The 18,308-nt window shown below is 40.5% G+C and overlaps 1 protein-coding gene across 4 annotated transcripts in view; it reads left to right on the plus strand.

Annotated features, from left to right (window-relative positions):
- Positions 1 to 18,308, plus strand: part of ATP9B (ATPase, class II, type 9B) — a 138,835-nt gene that overhangs the window by 39,842 nt on the left and 80,685 nt on the right. For all 4 annotated transcript variants that reach the window (XM_014535913.1, XM_014535914.1, XM_014535915.1 and 1 more), the window contains 3 exons: positions 4,301 to 4,352; positions 9,594 to 9,688; positions 18,215 to 18,295. In XM_014535913.1, coding sequence (XP_014391399.1) covers positions 4,301 to 4,352; positions 9,594 to 9,688; positions 18,215 to 18,295 — 228 coding nt within the window. The remainder of the gene's footprint in view (positions 1 to 4,300; positions 4,353 to 9,593; positions 9,689 to 18,214; positions 18,296 to 18,308) is intronic.

The following is an 18,308-nucleotide window of genomic DNA, read 5'->3' on the forward strand; positions in this document are numbered from 1 at the left end:
GTCAGAGCAGTTTTCAGAGCATTAAAGGGGTGAGAATGTTGGCCTTGGGATCTAAAGGCTCAGTGAGGGGGTCCCTTCACCATGTCATGTCAATTATCTAGGCCTCCAGCTTTGCAAGAAGACTAAAGTTGTGAACCTGGAGGCGAGAGTACCCAGTGAGCCTGAGAAAGGAAAAGATTTCTTGTTCAGAGAAGGGGACAGTCATAGAGGAGATAAGGAGATTAGGCGTTTACAGTCCAAGGAATGGCTTGGCCTTGTGGGGTGAGAGAGTGAAACTGAGGTAGGTGACTGTGGTTTGGGACAACTGGGCTTTATGAGGGAATACATGCTAGCCCTGGCTGGGCACCGAGGTAGAATGAGAAAAGAGTGAATTGGGGAATTTAGTAAGATGCAGTGTAGAGGTGAGGTGGCTAATGGCTGTAAAACTAATCTGTCAACCCCCATATTAGAGACTGAGGAGTAGACAAGGGTCCCAGTGAATTCGGAGAGGGCAGAATAAGTGGTCCCCGTGTCAATTAAAAAGGAGATCGGCTTACCTGCCACCACAGTCGTTACCCGAGGCTCTGTCCTGGTGATGTAAGTCTGTGGGGCCCTGTCAGGGCCTGGGCAGCTTCTTCAGTGGCCAGTCCCAGGAGGTCTGGGAGCTCCAAACCGGATCCAGAGGGTGACCATGCTGGACTGGCTGAGGCCTGAACTGGAGGGGCCAGACTACAGTCTGATTTCCAGTGGCCTTCCCTTCTACACCTTGGGCAGGGCCCTGGCGGGGGTCTCGGGTTTGAGCAGGACTTGCTCAGTGTCTTTCCTTGCTGCATTTGAAGCATGGGCCCAGAGGAGGCTTAGCTCCTGACTTCCCTGCAATTGGAGGACCAGCACTTCATTTGGGGTTTATGAGAGTGGTGGCTAGGAGCTGTAAGGCCTCCTTCTGGGCCTCAGCCTGGCCTGATCTTGCCTTTGTTTTTGGATTTGGGTCTCCTCGTCTCTATTATTAAAGACCTTAAAGGTCAGGTTAACGAGGCCTTTTGAGGGGTTTGTGGACCTGTATCTATTTTTTGAAGTTTGCGGCATATGTCAGGGGCTGATTGGGATATAAAATGGGTGTTTAGAAGAAGGGCTCCCTCTGGGGAAGTGGAGCTGGACATAGAGAATGGGACATGGACTCAGACTATGCCCTCAGTTCCTACTGCCTCCCTCAGGGGTAGAATGGATTCGGGAATAGAAGAGGCTGTTGAGGAAGGCAGTCTTTGGGTGGCCTGAGAATGAGTGTTAGATGGGAAAGGCTGTTTTGGAGCTCATGTTCTCAGGATTTGGGCTCTCAGGGACTGGGGAGAAGGCGGATGCTGGTTAAGAGGATCTGAAGAGAAAGAGCCAAGGAGTTTTTCAATTTGAGAAAGATCAGAAAGTGAGAAGGGAATGGCTACCTGGATAATACCCTCCCCTCCTGCAATCTCGCGCAAAGGGAACTGGCCAGCCACTTGTGAATTCCATTGCTGGCAGTCACGGGAGGGGGGGAGGGGGCGGAGATTCGGTGGAGAGCGCACAAGAGAAGGCAGGCAGTTAGAGTTCTCAGAGGGTAGAGTGTGGGGTGCAGGTTTCGTGGCAGGGTTGTAAGGGGGTTGCTGGGGCTGGCGAGGTGGAGAGGAATGATCAGCTGGGTCGAAAGAGTCAGAAGACAAAGAAAGGGGCTGAGGACCAGTTTGAGGGGGTGAAGAGGACTTTGCGAGGAGGATCTGATGAGTGGAACATGAGGAGTAAAGCAAGGCGCGGGAGCGGAGGGAAAAGAAAGCCTGTACGTAGGGGATTTCAGAGGCTTTCCCTGTCTGGTGGCAAAAATTATCTAGGCCTCAAAGGATATTGAAATCGAAAGTGCCGTTTTCGGGCCCTGAGAGCCATTGTTGAATTTATATTGTGGCCAGGCAGTGTTACAGAAAAAAATGAGCTGCTTTGGTTTCAGTGGTTCTCAACCTTCTGGCCCTTTAAATACAGTTCCTCATGTTGTGACCCAACCATAAAATTATTTTCATTGCTACTTCATAACTGTAATGTTGCTACTGTTACGAATCGTAATGTAAATATCTGATATGCAGGATGGTCTTAGGCGACCCCTGTGAAAGGGTCGTTCGACTGCCAAAGGGGTCTCGACCCACAGGTTGAGAACCGCTGGGTTGTTTGATGTAAGAAAGACCAAGGGTTGAGAGATTGACGAGGAGACACCCTAAGGGTGTGTTTTGAGGGGGTTTGGACTGAGAGGTCCCCATGACAGGAGGGAAGGGCTATCAGAAATTGGGGAAGGAACAAGGAGCGTCCTCCTGTTCCCTCAACCAACCTGTAGAGAGAGAGCGAGCCGAGAAAAGGTTCCGAGAGCGTCACCCTGAGACACCTTTCCCATGGAGTAGAAGAGAATTCCCGGCCAGGCGCCTGGGCTTTCATAGAACGAGTAGTCGAGTAGATGGGAAACTCTGAGACCCTAATGCCCCTCTAGGTCACAGGGAGCAAGAAAAAAAAAAAAAAGAGGGGAAGGGAGGGTTAGTTGGGTCTGAAGGCCTACTGGAGGGCGGGAGGTGAAGAGATCCCCACGGGTCCTGGTTCGGCAGGGTTCAAAGGGGGACCAGGATGGGCCAATCAACCCAGAACCGCACCACCCAGCAAAGTCAGGAAGTTAGCCCTGAAAGGCTTGGGATATGGTCCAGGGATCATCCACGTTCCTGTTTGCCCCTCCCGGATTTTGGCACCAGAATGAAAGACCAATCGGGAGCTGAAAATCAGGATTACAGGCTTTTTTAGGAGAAAGACCTGCTGGGCTGTCTCGCAATGGGAGAACAGCAACCCATGCAGAGCTGAGCACACCTTTTGAGGGGAGGAATGGGAAGGAATGGGGGCTCAGTGTACTCGGTGCGCGCTGATTGGTGGCTTAACGTAAGGTCCATATAAGGTACATAGTTAGGCACTCTGGTACTTAGGGACAAGGGCTTAGGGTATTTGGCAGGTGTTGATTGGTGGTTCAATGTATAGTCCATATAAGGTACATGGTTAGTCACTCAGGTATTTCTGGGCTGCAGGTTACGTCATACTCCACCCACCAGTTGGGGGAAGGGAGGATCTATCATATATGAATATATGTATGTAGGTATATATACATATATTTGTTTTCTGTGTCATTCATTTTTATTCTTATATTTGTTTACATCCTTGTACTTTCTCTGTGGCTCATTGGCTGTTTTTTTTTCTGCTTTCAAATGGATATTTAACTCTTTGACCCTGTGTTTTTAACCTCCCTGTTTGATTGTGTGCATTTACTTGTATACATTTTCCTCTTCACACTTTCCTGACTTTGGCTGTGTTCCACATGTTTTGATGTGTTGAGATTTTATTACTCTTTAATTAAAAATATTTTCTAATTTCCATTGTGATTTCTTCCTTGACCTAGGTCCTAGGAGCTCTTTAGATCTTAATAATTGCCCTTCTTTCTTCATGTTAGAAAGAAGTAGCTCTATCCTACAACATATTTTTCAACTTATATTTGTTTTTATTGCCTGCTGACTGACAAATAATCCATTTCTTATATCATATGTAGGAAAATCTTTATGAGGTCTCAAAAAATATAAATAATTCATGAAATTATGAGTATTCTTATTATTATTTTTTCTTTAGCTTGATCGAGTTATTAGTAATAATGATTAAATAAATGTATGACTAGTAACTTATAAAAGTTCTTATGTGCCATACAGTACGTTTGAGTTATTTTTCCTTTTCTGCTTTATAAAAGAACACCTCTTCAAATTTGTGGAATTTATTTTTGGTTATTCAGTTTTACATTTATTCATTCATTTAAAATTTATTTAGTGTTTTATTTATGATATGCTCTGTTTTGTATGAGGCATTGTAAGAACGTTGTCCCCGCTTTCTTGGGTCATTTACTCTAATAGGGAAGATACAATTTTTTTTTATAAGGTAATAACTTCTGTATTATGAGTTAAGGTAATAACTTCTGTATTATGAGTTAAGGTACAACAGAGGCCACAGAAATGGCAATATTTAACATTTCTCAGAAATGGAGCAGTTTTCAAGCCATCACTAATACCATTTATATGGTACATTAATGGGGGAAAAATCTTAGAAGTCCAACTAAAATATAAATCAAAATATTCACTTTTTAAATACAAATTATAAATGTGAATTGCTTCAACATAAATTTTAATTTAATCTTTTTCATTACTTTACTATTTCTATTTTAGAATGGAGTTGTGTTCATTTATAAACTGCATATAGGTAATTAATTAACATTTTATATTACTCTCTACAGAATCAAAGAATTCCATCGGACATGGTATTTCTTAGGACTTCAGAAAAAGCAGGTATTTTTATTTACATTGTTGATGATTTGGTATTTTGGCAGTTTAATTTTCATTTTAAAAGGAAAAATATACCAATTTTTCTTTGAATAATAAATCATTTAATTCATTAATTTCTAAATTACATTTAACTTTTGATATTTAAAACAATGATTTTACTGTATAATATGTTTGTTTAAAAAATATAATCCTTTCAGAATCTATATATCAAATGAGTGCTGTCATTCATGTCTATATTGGTATCTAAATAATTAGATGATGTTATTGGAAATTTTATTGCTATTCTGCGTTTGCAATTTTATTAATTCAGCAAACATTTACTTACCACTTACTATATTTCAGGCACTATGTGGTGCTTAGGATATAAAAGAGAGCAAAGCCAAATTGCTCCCCTTAGGACTCATGATCTCTGTATTTAGAGTTGCTGATTTAATTTTTTCCATTTATAAACAGAGTTTTCTTAACATGGCATTTTAAGTCATGAGAAAGAGGAAAAAAATTTTCTTCTTTTATCAACTGTAGCTATGTTACTCATATTGCAAGGTGAGGCTGCCTTTAATAGCTCAGCTACACCTAATAATCAAGCGAACTCGGTATACTTGGCACATTTACTTTATTGTGTGAGACTTAATGGGAGGTTTTGTTTTCCCAAAGGAGTAGAGACTGGAAAGCTACATTTCCAGTCCATTTTCCTTTCCTCTTGGAAATACAGTTGGACTCCTTTTCCTGTCCAGGTAGGTGAGGTCATGTCCTGAGGGTTGGCCTTGGCCTTTACCTCTTGTAGCCACCTGCTCTTCTCCTCTCTGCACGACTGGGCCCACAATAATGCATGACTAGGATAACCTTAAAAGCTGCCTGTTGAAACAGCAGAACATTCCTCAGCTTAGGTTCCTGAATGACTGTGGAACAGAGTCCACTCTCCTTACCAGAGTCCACATCTGGTAATGGACTCTGTGCGAGAGAAATATTCTTGAAGTTCCCATGTTCGAGGTTTATCTTGTAAAATAGCTAGTGTTCTCTTAACACCTGCAGTCCTGTAGCAGGCAGGTCACAGCTTTGCCTTTCCCTTCACTTCTTGTTTTTTATAGAGCCTCCAGCTCAGCCATGAGAGATGAGGGCCTCTTAGGCCTTCCGGGGCATGCAGGCAGCCCTGCCTGGGCAGATGGCCTTCTAGGCTCCCAGAAATGTGTTAGAGCTTTTCAAAGCCTCTTTCTGTCATCTGATTTTCTAACTTTTTTTGTTCAGCTTGTTACCCCAGCTTTATGACCACCTGAGGCAGCAATGACATTAAGCAATTGTTTTTTACAAACATCCCAGGGAAAACACTGTTTTCAGTGAATGACCTCTGCATCAGGTCAAATCCTGTCAGGTGGTCACAGTTCTCTGGTCATGGGGTTTGGGGACCCCTGAGTTGGGTTTGGGCCACTCAGTGGCTGCTAGATTATTGGTTTTCTCAGTACTGTGGAGCTGTGGAGATGGGGCAGAATGTTGGGAACAGGGCAAGTCAAAACACAGCTCACTCTTAGCTAGATTTAGCTGTGTTTCTTGAATAAATGCACCTGAGATTGTTGCAAATTTTTTATTATATTCTGGAGTTCTGAATAAGTTACTTTTAACAGTTTTTGCTAATGTTCTCATGTTGTTGTGGAGAAATGGATTTTCAGAGATTTTTTTACACTGCCATCCCTGCTGACATCACCTACTTATTTATGATTTGTCTTTGTTTCTAAATATATTCATTATAATGAATAACAAAAATGTTTCCATTTGGAAGATGCTTTTTAATTAATTGTTCTTTTAATGACTGTATTGGAAATATATATAAGATTAAGAATATTACCCTAAATATGGAAATGGTTTTAGATGATCAACTTAAAAGAAGTGCAGTATATAGATTGTGTTAGGAGATAAAAAATGAAGAAAATTCAGCATTTTATAACTGGAAAATAGAAATGTCCATTTTTCAGAGGAGGAATCTGAGGGAGAACATAAATTCTTCACTAAAGATTATATTACTAATAGCAGTTTTGAAAATTCTTCTTAGGCGTCTTAATAATCTTTTTAAACTGTGTCATTGTTATGCAGTAGTAAGACAGCAAGACAGAAATAGAAATAGCACATTGGGCAAGGGAGATACTCCGCTGTGTTAATTCCAGATTAATAGCATTCTGTCCAAATTGATGATGTTTCAAAGAGTTCTTTTATTTTTCTTTAATTTTGCGTTATATTTCATGGTATAGGGACAGTTACTGTGTAGTGTAAGGATACTTAATATTTTGGAGGTCAAGGATCTCTTTGAGTATCTTAAAAATTATTTCCTTGTTCCCCACAAAAAACGTACAGAATATACATGTATTCTAATTTTTTATTGTTTTATATATTTTTGGAAGGTTATTAATGGAACTGAGTTTAGGACCTTACTTGTTTTAGCCTATGATTCTATTATATTCCTCAGTTTTCTTCTTTCTTTATCTCAAATTACAAAAATAATTACTAATTACTCATATGCAAACTTTCAAATGTCTGATATCTGTTTCATGCTAGTTTTCTTTACTTTGTAGACTGGACCAAAAGCTTCCCTGCTGTATAGAATTTGTACAAAACTTGCTTTCAGTCAAGGATTTTTAGCTTTGGGAATTCTGTTTATATGACTCTTAAGTAATTGTTTTGAGTGTCTTAATTGCCTAATTTTCAAAAGTACACATATTTAGAATTTTGTGTGTGTCTACTATCACTGCTAATATTATTTCAGTACTTTTCAGTTTTTGTTCAGAAAAACCTGATAATACATTGTCTGTTATAATAGAAATCTTTAAGCCCAAGCCAACATGAAAGTCCTAAATCTATGCAGCTGTTCGAGCCTGGACAATAGCCATGGGGCGTTTGTCAATACAGCTCTGCAAGTCTCTTCGTGGCATCATATTGACTGTGTATTAATACAGGGTATTCTATTGGGCCGTCAGCTGATTGTTTAGAATGTAAATGAAGCTGTTGATGGATCTGGTGACTGATGGCTTAAATTCCAATTAATCAATTGCTTCATCCGTTTCTTAATTCAGATCAAATATCTCCTGAATGCACACAGTTCTTTTAGTGGTATTAAGAGAAATTAATGCTTGAGAACTAATTTTCATCAATCTCTTATAAATGCCAATATCTTTTTCACTTGTCTCCTAAGTGATGACATTATAGTTTAAGTGCTGGGGACATATTACAATAGCTCAGCTGTCACTTGTTGTGGGGTGAGGGGCAGGTAAATGACACTGTACTCATCCATGTTCTCTCCGTGGTGCTATTCATCTTGCCACCAGCTTAAAAATTTCATGCAGAGTCATTAAGTCATATAAATGATTTAGAAATTAAGTTTGATGGCAAACGATCTGCTATTATATATGCAAAGTCAATGTCTATTTTTCTTTTGTTGGGCACATACTGTAGCCCATTTCTTTCAGAGCTATTGGATTCATGAACTGTTGCAGGTAGTCTGCTGATATTACAGGGTGACTTATACAGAATATGACAGACTTGTACTGCTTCTCACAAAGTCCCAGCAGTTCCTTTGTTACCACCTGGTGTGGCTCTCCTATGTGACACATATACTGGTAGATCTCAATTTTATTGTCATTAGACCTGTCAGCTCTTGTCAATTATACAAAATAAAATCAAGCATTCATAATAAGACTGTAATAGGATATAAGCAGACCAATTTAATAATTGATTTTTGCTGAGCCTTAACTGGCATCAGTTGAAGCTCATGCTTGCTATTAAAAAAATTAGTAGATATAGTTCATGTAAGATAAGTCCACTTGGCCATACTTATGCAGCTCCTTCTCTCTTTAAGTCATATCAGTTACTTCATCATTAGTAATGTTTACTGTAACGGAAAATAAATGTCAATTTCCTGTAAATTTTTAAAATAGCACATAATTATTTAACATGAAGCAAAGAAAGGCAACTGTATTGTTTCCAGTGTTTCATAAGTTATAGCAATCTAGCTAGAAAAGCTTTCACCTTTAGAAACACAGAATGTTTAAAATTTAAGAAACTCTAGAGAGTCTCACCTTTTCTTATTTTATGTATTAGAAAACAAACCTGGAGCAGAACTCTGGCACTGATGTTTCAAAGTGTCAGTCAGACTTTGAAATCCAGTCCCTTTTACTTTTATGTTTTATATCAGATCACACACACAGGCTATGAGGTAATCATGCAAATATTCAGATGATATTCTTGTAGATATATCTTCAGTTGATAAACTGGGCAATTGGAAAATCAATCCTGTTGTGCCTGAGGAAGGTGAGCTGTTCTCTGTGACTCTCCGGGATTCATGCTGGCGATGGTGATGCCCCTGGCATAGGCTGGTTAAAGGGTAAAAGTTAATGGTGAAGGGATCTCAAGGGGCACACTTTTGGCACTGAATTGCTGGTGGTTGTGATTAGCAGAAAGAACATTGGCTGGTGTCTGGTATTTTTGCCACGTGAGAGAGCAGAGAATGCCCATGGTGTGCAGGGGCCCTTTCTTCTGCAGTTTAAGTGAACACGAGGCTGGTATAGATGGGGTTGGCACAGTTCCATGTTAGTTTTAGAATGTGTGTTAGGTGTAGTGGACTAAGCTGTGTGAAGAGATGTTCTTATTTCTCTACCTTAAATATTTCCCCAAATTTGAGAAATAACATCACATGATTGTCATCTGTGTATGTCATTCTGTGCATACAAAATGTGCTAGTCTGTCTTAGGGTGGGTTCTGAGAAATGGCGTGATAGCATGGTCAAAGGATAGGATTGTTGAAATTTAATATTTTTTCATAAGATTTGATAGGGTTATCAGTATGACAGTAGGTCTGGCCAGGGTTTTGGCATTTTAACTGTGCCTTTATGATGAGGAATGTGTGTTTTCTAATGGTACCTCAGACATTTTATTATCAAAGTCATATCACACATTCTTGGATATTTTTGAGTATTTACTTATTGTTTAGTTATCAGAACATGAATCAAAGGTAGAAATGATCAGTGTGGTCTTTCTAAAATAAAGTGCTATTAATCTTAAACCTTAATAGCCAAGAACGTCAAATAGGAGATAAGGAGCAAATAGTTAATCATCTGTATCTTTTCAGCAAACTCCTTTTGGGAATCAAATAAAGAATTTTGTTTATGGGAATTTCTTTGGATATTGTTTTGGATCTGACTGTGTTGTAGAATTTTAGTTTTTAAAGTAACTAACTCAGAAATTTTTCTTTTCTAATTCTAAGGTTCATGTTTTATTCGAACGGATCAACTAGATGGCGAAACTGACTGGAAGCTGAGAGTGGCGGTGAGCTGCACACAGAGGCTGCCAGCTCTGGGGGTGAGCACCACTGCAGTTACCCCATCATTTATGTTTAGTGAATTTCTGTTTGTACCAACTAATGTATTGAATGCATCGATAATCTTAAAAAATAATATTTACTACTAATGAAGGACATTGAAAACTATGCCAAAATAATTTCTGTGGTATCTTAGCATATAACCTGTTGAGGTATAGTTTTGAATGTTCCTACCAACTGGACACTGAGGTTTTCTTTCTTTCTCACCCTTTTTGTTTTTATTTTTAAACCCTCTCTGTCCAGTAATCTTTGAAATGGAGAGCTTTGGTGAGGGTTCAGTGGTCCATTGAAATAAAATCACAGTTTTGGTGCCCTGGCCAGTGCGGCTCAGTTGGTTGGAGCATCATCCATTATACCGAAAGGTGGCTGGTTAGATTCCTGGTTAGGGCACATACCTCGGTTTCGGGTTCGGTCCCCGGTCTCTCTCTCTCTCTCTCTTCTTTCTTTCTAAAAAAATCAATTACAAAAAATAACACAGTTGTGGCCATTTGGTGCTTACTTTGTGTTATATGTAGTATTTATCTGATTGAGAGAAGTTTCATTTTATATGATTCGCTGATATTCAATGGACAATGAAGAAAGATTGAGAATCTCTGAGGTAGAAGTGGGGAACCTTTTTTCTGACAAGGGCTGTTTGGATATTTATAACATCATTCTCGGGCCATAGAAACTTATCAACTTAAAAGTTAGCCTGCTATATTTGGTCAAACATTTAATGAACTCACCCTTAATGCCTTGGTGGAGCCAGACAAAATGATTTCGCAGGCCTTATGTGGCCCTTGGGCCAGACGTTCCCCACCCTGCTCTGAGGGGAGAGAATTGGATACCATGGATTTGGTCCCTTTCCTTAGGTTGGTTGGCTTTGGATAGAAAAACCTACTTGTGTCGCGTCCAGTTAACAGTTCATCACCGTGTTCAGCACGAACCTTCCTCATTCCCCTGTGTCCTGGGCTGTTATGTTCACATGTTTAAGACTCAGGAATAGTTTATTCTGTGGGTGTTTTCGGTTGCTTATACGTTAGGTGGTCCCTCTATTGAAATTCATTTGATCATGCTCCGTGTCCTTTTCATATATTGCAGTATTTGACTTGCTGATATTTTATGAAGGATTTTTTTATGCCTATGTTCATGAGGGATATTTGTCTGTGTTGTATTTGTTTTAATGTTTTTGCTTTGATATGTAGGGGTACGCTGGCCTCATTAAATGAGTTAGGAAGTCTTTTTGTCTCCTGTATTTTTTTTGAAGTACTTGTATAATAGTATTGTTATTTCTTTTTAAATATTGAACAAATTCACCCTTGAAACTCTCTGGGCTCAGAGCATACTTTGTGGGAAAGTATTTAATTGTGATTAACTTTCTGAATTAGATAATAGAGTTCATCAAATGTTCTGTTCATTGGAAATTTGTATTTTTTAATGAATTTATTTGTTTCATATAAGTTGCCAAATTTAATGGCATAAAATTCATAATATTTGATTATTGTTTTTAGTAGTTGTTGATCTTAAGACCTCGTTCATTCTCAATATTGGTAATATACATCTCTTTTTTCTTGGTCAGTCTAGCCAGAGGTTCATCAATTTTAGTGATCATTTCAAAGAACTTGCTTTTGGTTTGATTGATTATTGTCTGTTTATTTTCAGTGTTACTGATTTCTGTTATCTTCATTTTCTTCATCCTACTTAGTTTGTGTTTAATTTTCTTGCTTAACTTTTTAAAGAAGTTTAGACTCTTGATTTTGTACCTTAGTCTTTTCTGGCAGAAACGTTTAGAGCTATAGATCTCCTAAGTATTACCTAGCCTGTGTCACATAGATTTTTATAGACTGCACTCTCATTATCATTTAGTTTAAAATGTTTCTAATTTCTTTATGATTTCTTCTTTCACCCCTCATTTACTTGAAAGGATATTGTTTATTTTCCAAATATTTGGGGATTTTCTTAATGTCTGATAATTTATTTGTTATTTAATTCTGTTGTGTTAACAGAATGTATTCAGTTCTATCTCAGTCCTCTTATCTGTATTGACTTGTGATTTTGCCCCACAGATGGTCTCTGGGCCAGTGTTCCATGTGTGCTTAAAAAATTTTCCCATGTGCCATCACCTTACTACTTAAGCATCCAGCTGAGTTCTCGTACTATTTGCTAAAATGAATTGGTTCTTGTCATTAGACATTCTTGCAGCCTGCTGATTTTCTATAGCATTGAGCCAGTTGTTGGGGTGGTGCTATTTTGCTCGGTTGCAGAGTATTTACTCTTTGTGTCCTTTCTTCTTTTTTCTAGCAAGCATCCTCAAGTAATCTCTCCAGGGTTAAAGGGGAAGGAAAGATCATGAATCCTAAATGACTGGAAGGATTTCAGTTGGCTGTCATTCTTGGATGGCAGCCCCACTTCCAGGATTTCTAGAGTCACTGGAGTGGATACTTGGAAAGAGTTGCATTAAATAATCATTTATAGTAGATTTAAGAGTGATAGAAGATAAAGTGCAGGGTTAAAACACTGTATTAGAAAAAACTTTGTTTTAAAGAAAGCCAAACATAAGCCAAGCAAACAAAAGCATGTAGGGTGTGGTTGCATTATTAAGAATTCTAGGGAAGTGGGGCAGTGGTGATGGAGGCTGAGAGCGGGCAGGGAGGCCTGCAGAGGGGAGATAGAAATGTCCCACATTTTGGGTGATGGGGGCTGAGAGCAGGGCAGGGAGGCCTGCAGAGGAGAGATAGAAATGTCCCACAGCTTGGGTGATGGAGGCTGGGAGCAGGGTAGGGAAGCCTGATGAAGGGAGATAGAAATGTCCCATAACTTGGGTGATGAAAGCTGGGAGCAGGGCAGGGAGGCCTGACCAGGGGGATAGAAATGACCCATAGCTTGATGGTGACGATGTCATAAGCATATACATGTGTTAAAATGCATGAAGTTGTATACTTCAAACATGCGCAATTTATTGCATGTAAATTATATCTTAAGAAAGTAGTTGAACTTACACTGTAATTATCTGTATTTTTTAGTATTCTCATGATGACAGGAACTGACATTTTATCAGATTCAGTATTATGAAGATTTTTTCATTTTTGTTACTGACAAAAACATAAATTTCAAAATATTTACAAAGTTATAGTTTGTAAGTCATATGCTAATTAAAAATTTTTATGGTTGATATGTTTTGATAGGGACTGGCATTGAGCATTTGGATTGAACAACTGTGTAGTAAATGAAAAAGTTTTAAAATTTGATATTACTGCAAAACCAAAAAGCAGTATATTAAAAAAAAATTAATGGAATTTCTCACTCATCAATCAGATTAAATGTGTAGCTTTATATAATTGGGCAGATTATGTATAGAAACTTTCTTCATAGAAAAGAAAGCTGTAATTTGATTATGGATACAGACAAGGCAATTTAGTCTTTCATTTAATAGCTTATGCTGCCCATAACTGTCACTCATTTTGACTTTTCTGTTTCTAATGTAATGGATTTCGGGAATATTTGGTGTTCTTCGCTATTTGACACATCATCAGTTGAGCATTGTGTCCATCGTGACACAAGGAATAAGTGAACCTACAGATCTTAGAGCTTTTCTTAATGAACTGAGGACACCATCAAGAATAACCTCTCTAATTTGGTTGCATTCCCAGAGCACCTAATGTGATCAGAGAATTAAAATTTCGACAAGCCCTTTAATATAGCTGTGCTGCAGATCCTGCAGTGCTGGCTCTGTGTCTTGGTACTGCACAGGCGCCTGTCTAGGAGGTACGCATTCCAGGCACCCTAGACATTCGGAAAATATGTTTCTAGCTTTTGTGATCAGGCAAATTTATTAACAACAATGAGGTCATAGTAATTTTCAATAAATCATGACTTGCTGATTTATTTTAAAGGATCCATATAGCAGTAAACAATACCATTTACATTTAATGAGTTTTATTGAACGAAAGGCAATTTTATTTGTAATGAACCACATGTTATGATTAAGGATGTATTTTAATGACCTTTAAGTAATGCGAACAAATGTTGCCCTTGACCTAATAGCAGAGGCTTTCCTACATGATTGAAAACTTCAGAATGGTTTTTAAATTATCATGAAAAGCTTCGAATGGCATTCTCATTATTGTGCCATCATTCAGTCATTTGATGTCTACTATACTAGATGAAATGCATTCCCCTAAATGTTCATGCACATGTTGAAGTGAGGATGGTTGCTAGCTTGTTCTTTATTTCCATGTCTCCAAAGGTAATCTGTTATATGAACGTTTTATTTTTTGAAAATTACTATGACGGTATAATACTTAACTGATGAATGATTCTCAAACTGGCCTTATCCTAGGAATCATTGGCTGCTTGTTAAACATTCTAGTCATGTTTTCATAAGTGTAAAATTACTATACAATGTATTTCTTCTTGTGTAAACTAGCTTGACTTAATTAACTTGAAAATAAATTTTTATTAGTTAATATATAGTCTCTGCTGCAGTCACAGACCCATGGTGTTGAGCTGCTGTACTCCCCCTTCAGCTGGTGTAGCATCTCTGCTCCAAGGCCTCCTGGAAGGTGTGTGAGGAGCTTTCCCAGAGAGTGTGTAAGTCAGGGACAGGGATGCGTTAGCTTTCTGCCCGTTGGCGTTGGCGGTTCTCTGCGGCAGCGTTGCTGTGTATTGAACTTGATAGTGGCAACAGTGTTTTCCATGGAGAATCATTTTGGTAACATTCTGTGAGTAATTTTTGGAGGTTAATATTGGTCCTCTTCCCTCCTCTGATTTTATGTATTCAATCCCGTTCTGCTCTGAGGAGTGGTTTCTGTTTCCTGTATTGATCCACCTCAAATCAAGAGAGAAGTTTTTCTCCTTCACCAACATCCAAGAGGTCAGTGGTCCCAGGCTGAGAAGACAGCTCTGTCATCCTCCACTTGTGACTTTCACTGTCCCAAATGTCTGCTCCCAGCCGGCTCAGCCAGCAGGAGGGGAAGTGCGTGGGAGAGCACTCTCATCCCAGGCACTCGGCACTTCTCATCACATCTCACCACTAGAATGAGCCACTTGGTGAGAGCTAGCTGTGTGTGTTGTTTATAGGGACCATGCGCCTATTTGAAGCTCGAAGTTCTGCCTTTAAAGGCCATGGCAGAGTGGTGGACAGTGATCTTCATCTCACTGTCCCTCGTTTGCCATCACACTTCTCACTGGGTGAGGCATTGAGACTCCAGTCATTAGGGTCCTCAGAACAGATGCCCCCATTAGAATCTTGTCATGATTATCATCTGTACTATAATCAGTTACTTCACAGTTGTTCTCAGGAACTCTAAGCAACTTGAAAATGTGTATATCCCTCTCTCACCTAGATTAAAGGAAGAAATGAAATGTAAACAGCAAAATAGTACATGACTCCTGGAAGTGGAGGAGGCCATATCATTTTTAGGCCATTGTCTGTTTTCTGCAAGTGATGACATACAGCCAGCAGCCAGGCTCCTGCTCCCAGAGCAGCCCTGATGGGAGGCTGTGTACACAGCAGGGAGCCCTGCATATTCTGCCTCCCTGGCCAAAGGGACCCTGAATACATGTTTAGAAGTAGCAGGAATGGAAAGGCCATGTGCATTGCAAAACCATTCCAGGAGTAGAAGAGCATTGTGCAAATCTCTGGTGTGTTCTGAGAAATCTCAGAGGACACTGCAGTCTGAAAGAAGCCACGAAGAAGGATCAAGTGGAGGTGAGACCTCATTGAAGGACATGATCGTGGAAATAAGAATACAGCGTGGGGCTGGAGAAGAATTGTTCTGCAGCTCCCAGAACAGAGGCCGGAGTGTGGTTTTGATCGCTGTTCCCAGTGGACTCACACTGGACACGTTGAGTCCTGTCAGCAGCAGGTGGTGAGGATGCATATGAAGTGCTGCCTGCGAGGGGAAGGGTGTCCCTTGGCACCTCGGCTTGCCCAGAAGAAAAGCAGGTGTTCGGCATAAACATGTTGCTCGAATAAACAGTTTAGGCCCAGTGAGCCTTTCTTCTCTGGGAATGCTGGGAACCCTCTTGAAATCCACATTTTCAGACGCTGGCCAAGGCATCTTTACAGGGAATTTATATTGTTACTAGAGGCCTGGTGCACGAAATTTGTGCACAAGTAGGGTCCCTAGGCCTGGCTGGCGATCAGGGCTGATCTGTGGGGCAACCGGTGGGGTGATGGAGGGGGGGCCCCCGCTAGCACCTGCCTTGGCCAGCCTGGGGCCTGCGGGCTGGGGGCAGCTCCTATATTGAGCGTCTGCCCCCTGGTGGTCAGTGCACATCATAGCGACCAGTCGTTCTGCCATTCGGTTAATTTGCATACTAGGCTTTTATTATATAGGATTCTAGGACCTCACCCAGCTGGGTGGGACCAGCCTGCCCTATTAGTCTCAGGTGTGTCCTGTATGGGTCCTGGATGCAGCCAGTTGAAATGGCACCCATTTACCCAAAAGTCCACCTGAGAAAACCCAGCTGTCCCTTTGAGTTTTGATCTCTAAACCCGGGAGAAGCTCCCTCAGGCAGCAGGAGGGGAGAGCATGCAGACAGTTCTGCCGGACTAGGGATGACCTTGCCTCCTTCCTGTGCCCTGTCCAGTATTCTCTGGCAGCGTCACTGAGTGTCAGGCAGCAATCCTAACTCCATGTCTTTTCAGTCATCCCCTCCATTTACCTTGGGAGTGGCCCAGAACAGATCATTCCCTCTGTGGGACAGTGGCACTCGGTAATAAAGCTGCCTTACTAAGGCCTTTGAACAGAAGGAAAGTGAGGGAAGCAGGTTAGGCTCATGATCAACTGCTTCGAACTGCAGTTGATCTGGAGTGCCAGCATACAGGTGACAGCAGTGACACCTTGGAAGATGGGCCTCCCACTTGCAGCTGTGAGCAGGGGTCACATGTTGAGGCAAAAGTGGCTCAATTTCAGATGGCCCCTTGATTGTGGTCAGCTCAGAGGGCCCAGCCAGCATCCAGTTTTCATGGTTTATGTCCCTCCCAGGCATTCAAATTCTGCACCAGTCCCAGGTGTCCCCATAAGGCCATTCCTGCACTCAGTTTGGCATTGCTCGGGTCATGGTCAAAACACTCCTGGCAGACAATGAGAGTTCAGTATGGGCATCTAGGGTCTGTGAGTCCAGGGTTCCAAGTGATGAGACTTCCAGGCTGTGCCCTGAGAGCTCTGGCTCAGATATGGCATCAGCCCCACACCAAGGAAAGTCCCAGAGCTGTCTAGACGGGAGCACAGTCTGTCCAGCACACTGGAGTGTTGAGGGCATGGCACTGGTGCAACTCAGGGCAGACCAGAAAAGTTCAGAGCTGGAGAGCTGCAGAGTTGTCTGTCCCCCAAGCAGCTTTGACGTGGTGTGCAGCTTGAGTCGTTAGTTTTCTCTTCATTAATCTTTTTAATAGTCTCTAGATTGTTCTGTCAAACCTGTAGTCCTATTACAGAATTTTCCTATAATTTAAGTCTCTTTTTTATTCTCCTGAGCTTTTTCAGTTATCTTCAGGTTACCTGACATCTGCTGATAACTCACAGTACTAATAAAATGGAAAAGGAATCCTGGTCCTCATGAGAGGACACAGGACCTGCAGACAGGAGCAGGCCGAGGCCAGGGCACTACCACTGCCCTGTGCAGCCTATAGGCAGCAGTGCCAACAGGAGCACGAGACAAGGACAGGCTTGAACTCCTTACTCTTCACGTTTATGGACCAATGTCAACATCCCAGTCAAATTCAGCCCTTCAGTAAAAGACCAATATTTTTAAATTTCTGTATTGAATTTGTCCAGCTTTCTGAAGCCAATTAGAAATATTTAAAAAACAACACTAAAATATCAATAACTAAAAGACTGTTGAAACTTTACCTTAAGAAAAGCGCAAGTACAAGTAATCTCCATTAGTGGATGTAATTTACGCATTATTGTTGGGGTCCACATGATCAATTTGAAAAATGCACCAGCGTTTTTGAGTCATCACAGACTTATTTGGTCACTCTCCACACACACTCATTTGCCTGCCCCTGTCTGAATTTAGGTGTGCATCACATCTGCATGCTTGGAGCTTTGCCTTACAGGCGGTCATAATCGATGTGGGGTGTGGATTTGTCCAAGTCCAGACAGATGAGGATCTTTCCATGTTGTATATTCCTGGTGATCCGGTAAAAATCATCGTGCGTCATTAAAAAACTGAAATTTATTTTAGATAGATTGCTAACGGTAATATAGCTCCTATTGTTTTAATAAAATTAACCAAACTTTCTGTACCTTATCAGCATCTCACAAGTGCTTTGGAAACACACCTGTCATCAGGTAGCAGTGCTCTGTTAGAATCAAGAGAACTGCCCCACCTCCCTTGAGCTTAGAAATGGTTTCTTTTAGTTATCTTCTATCCTAATTCATAATGTTGGCACACAAAATATAAGAAAATCAACCATCACTTTTGGTAAATAATATAGAAAAATATTAATTGGTAACTGAAAATTTTAAAGAAACTTTGTTTAATTTTAATGTTACTAATTTAGGTACTCTGAATTCCAGGACCTGTTTTCCATCAGTGCTTATGTCCATGCTCAGAAGCCACAGCTGGATATTCACAGCTTTGAAGGCACATTTACCAGGGTGAGTTAAGTCT

The sequence above is a fragment of the Myotis brandtii genome, unplaced genomic scaffold (genome assembly GCF_000412655.1).
Source record: "Myotis brandtii unplaced genomic scaffold, ASM41265v1 scaffold154, whole genome shotgun sequence".
NCBI classification, from domain to species: domain Eukaryota; kingdom Metazoa; phylum Chordata; class Mammalia; order Chiroptera; family Vespertilionidae; genus Myotis; species Myotis brandtii.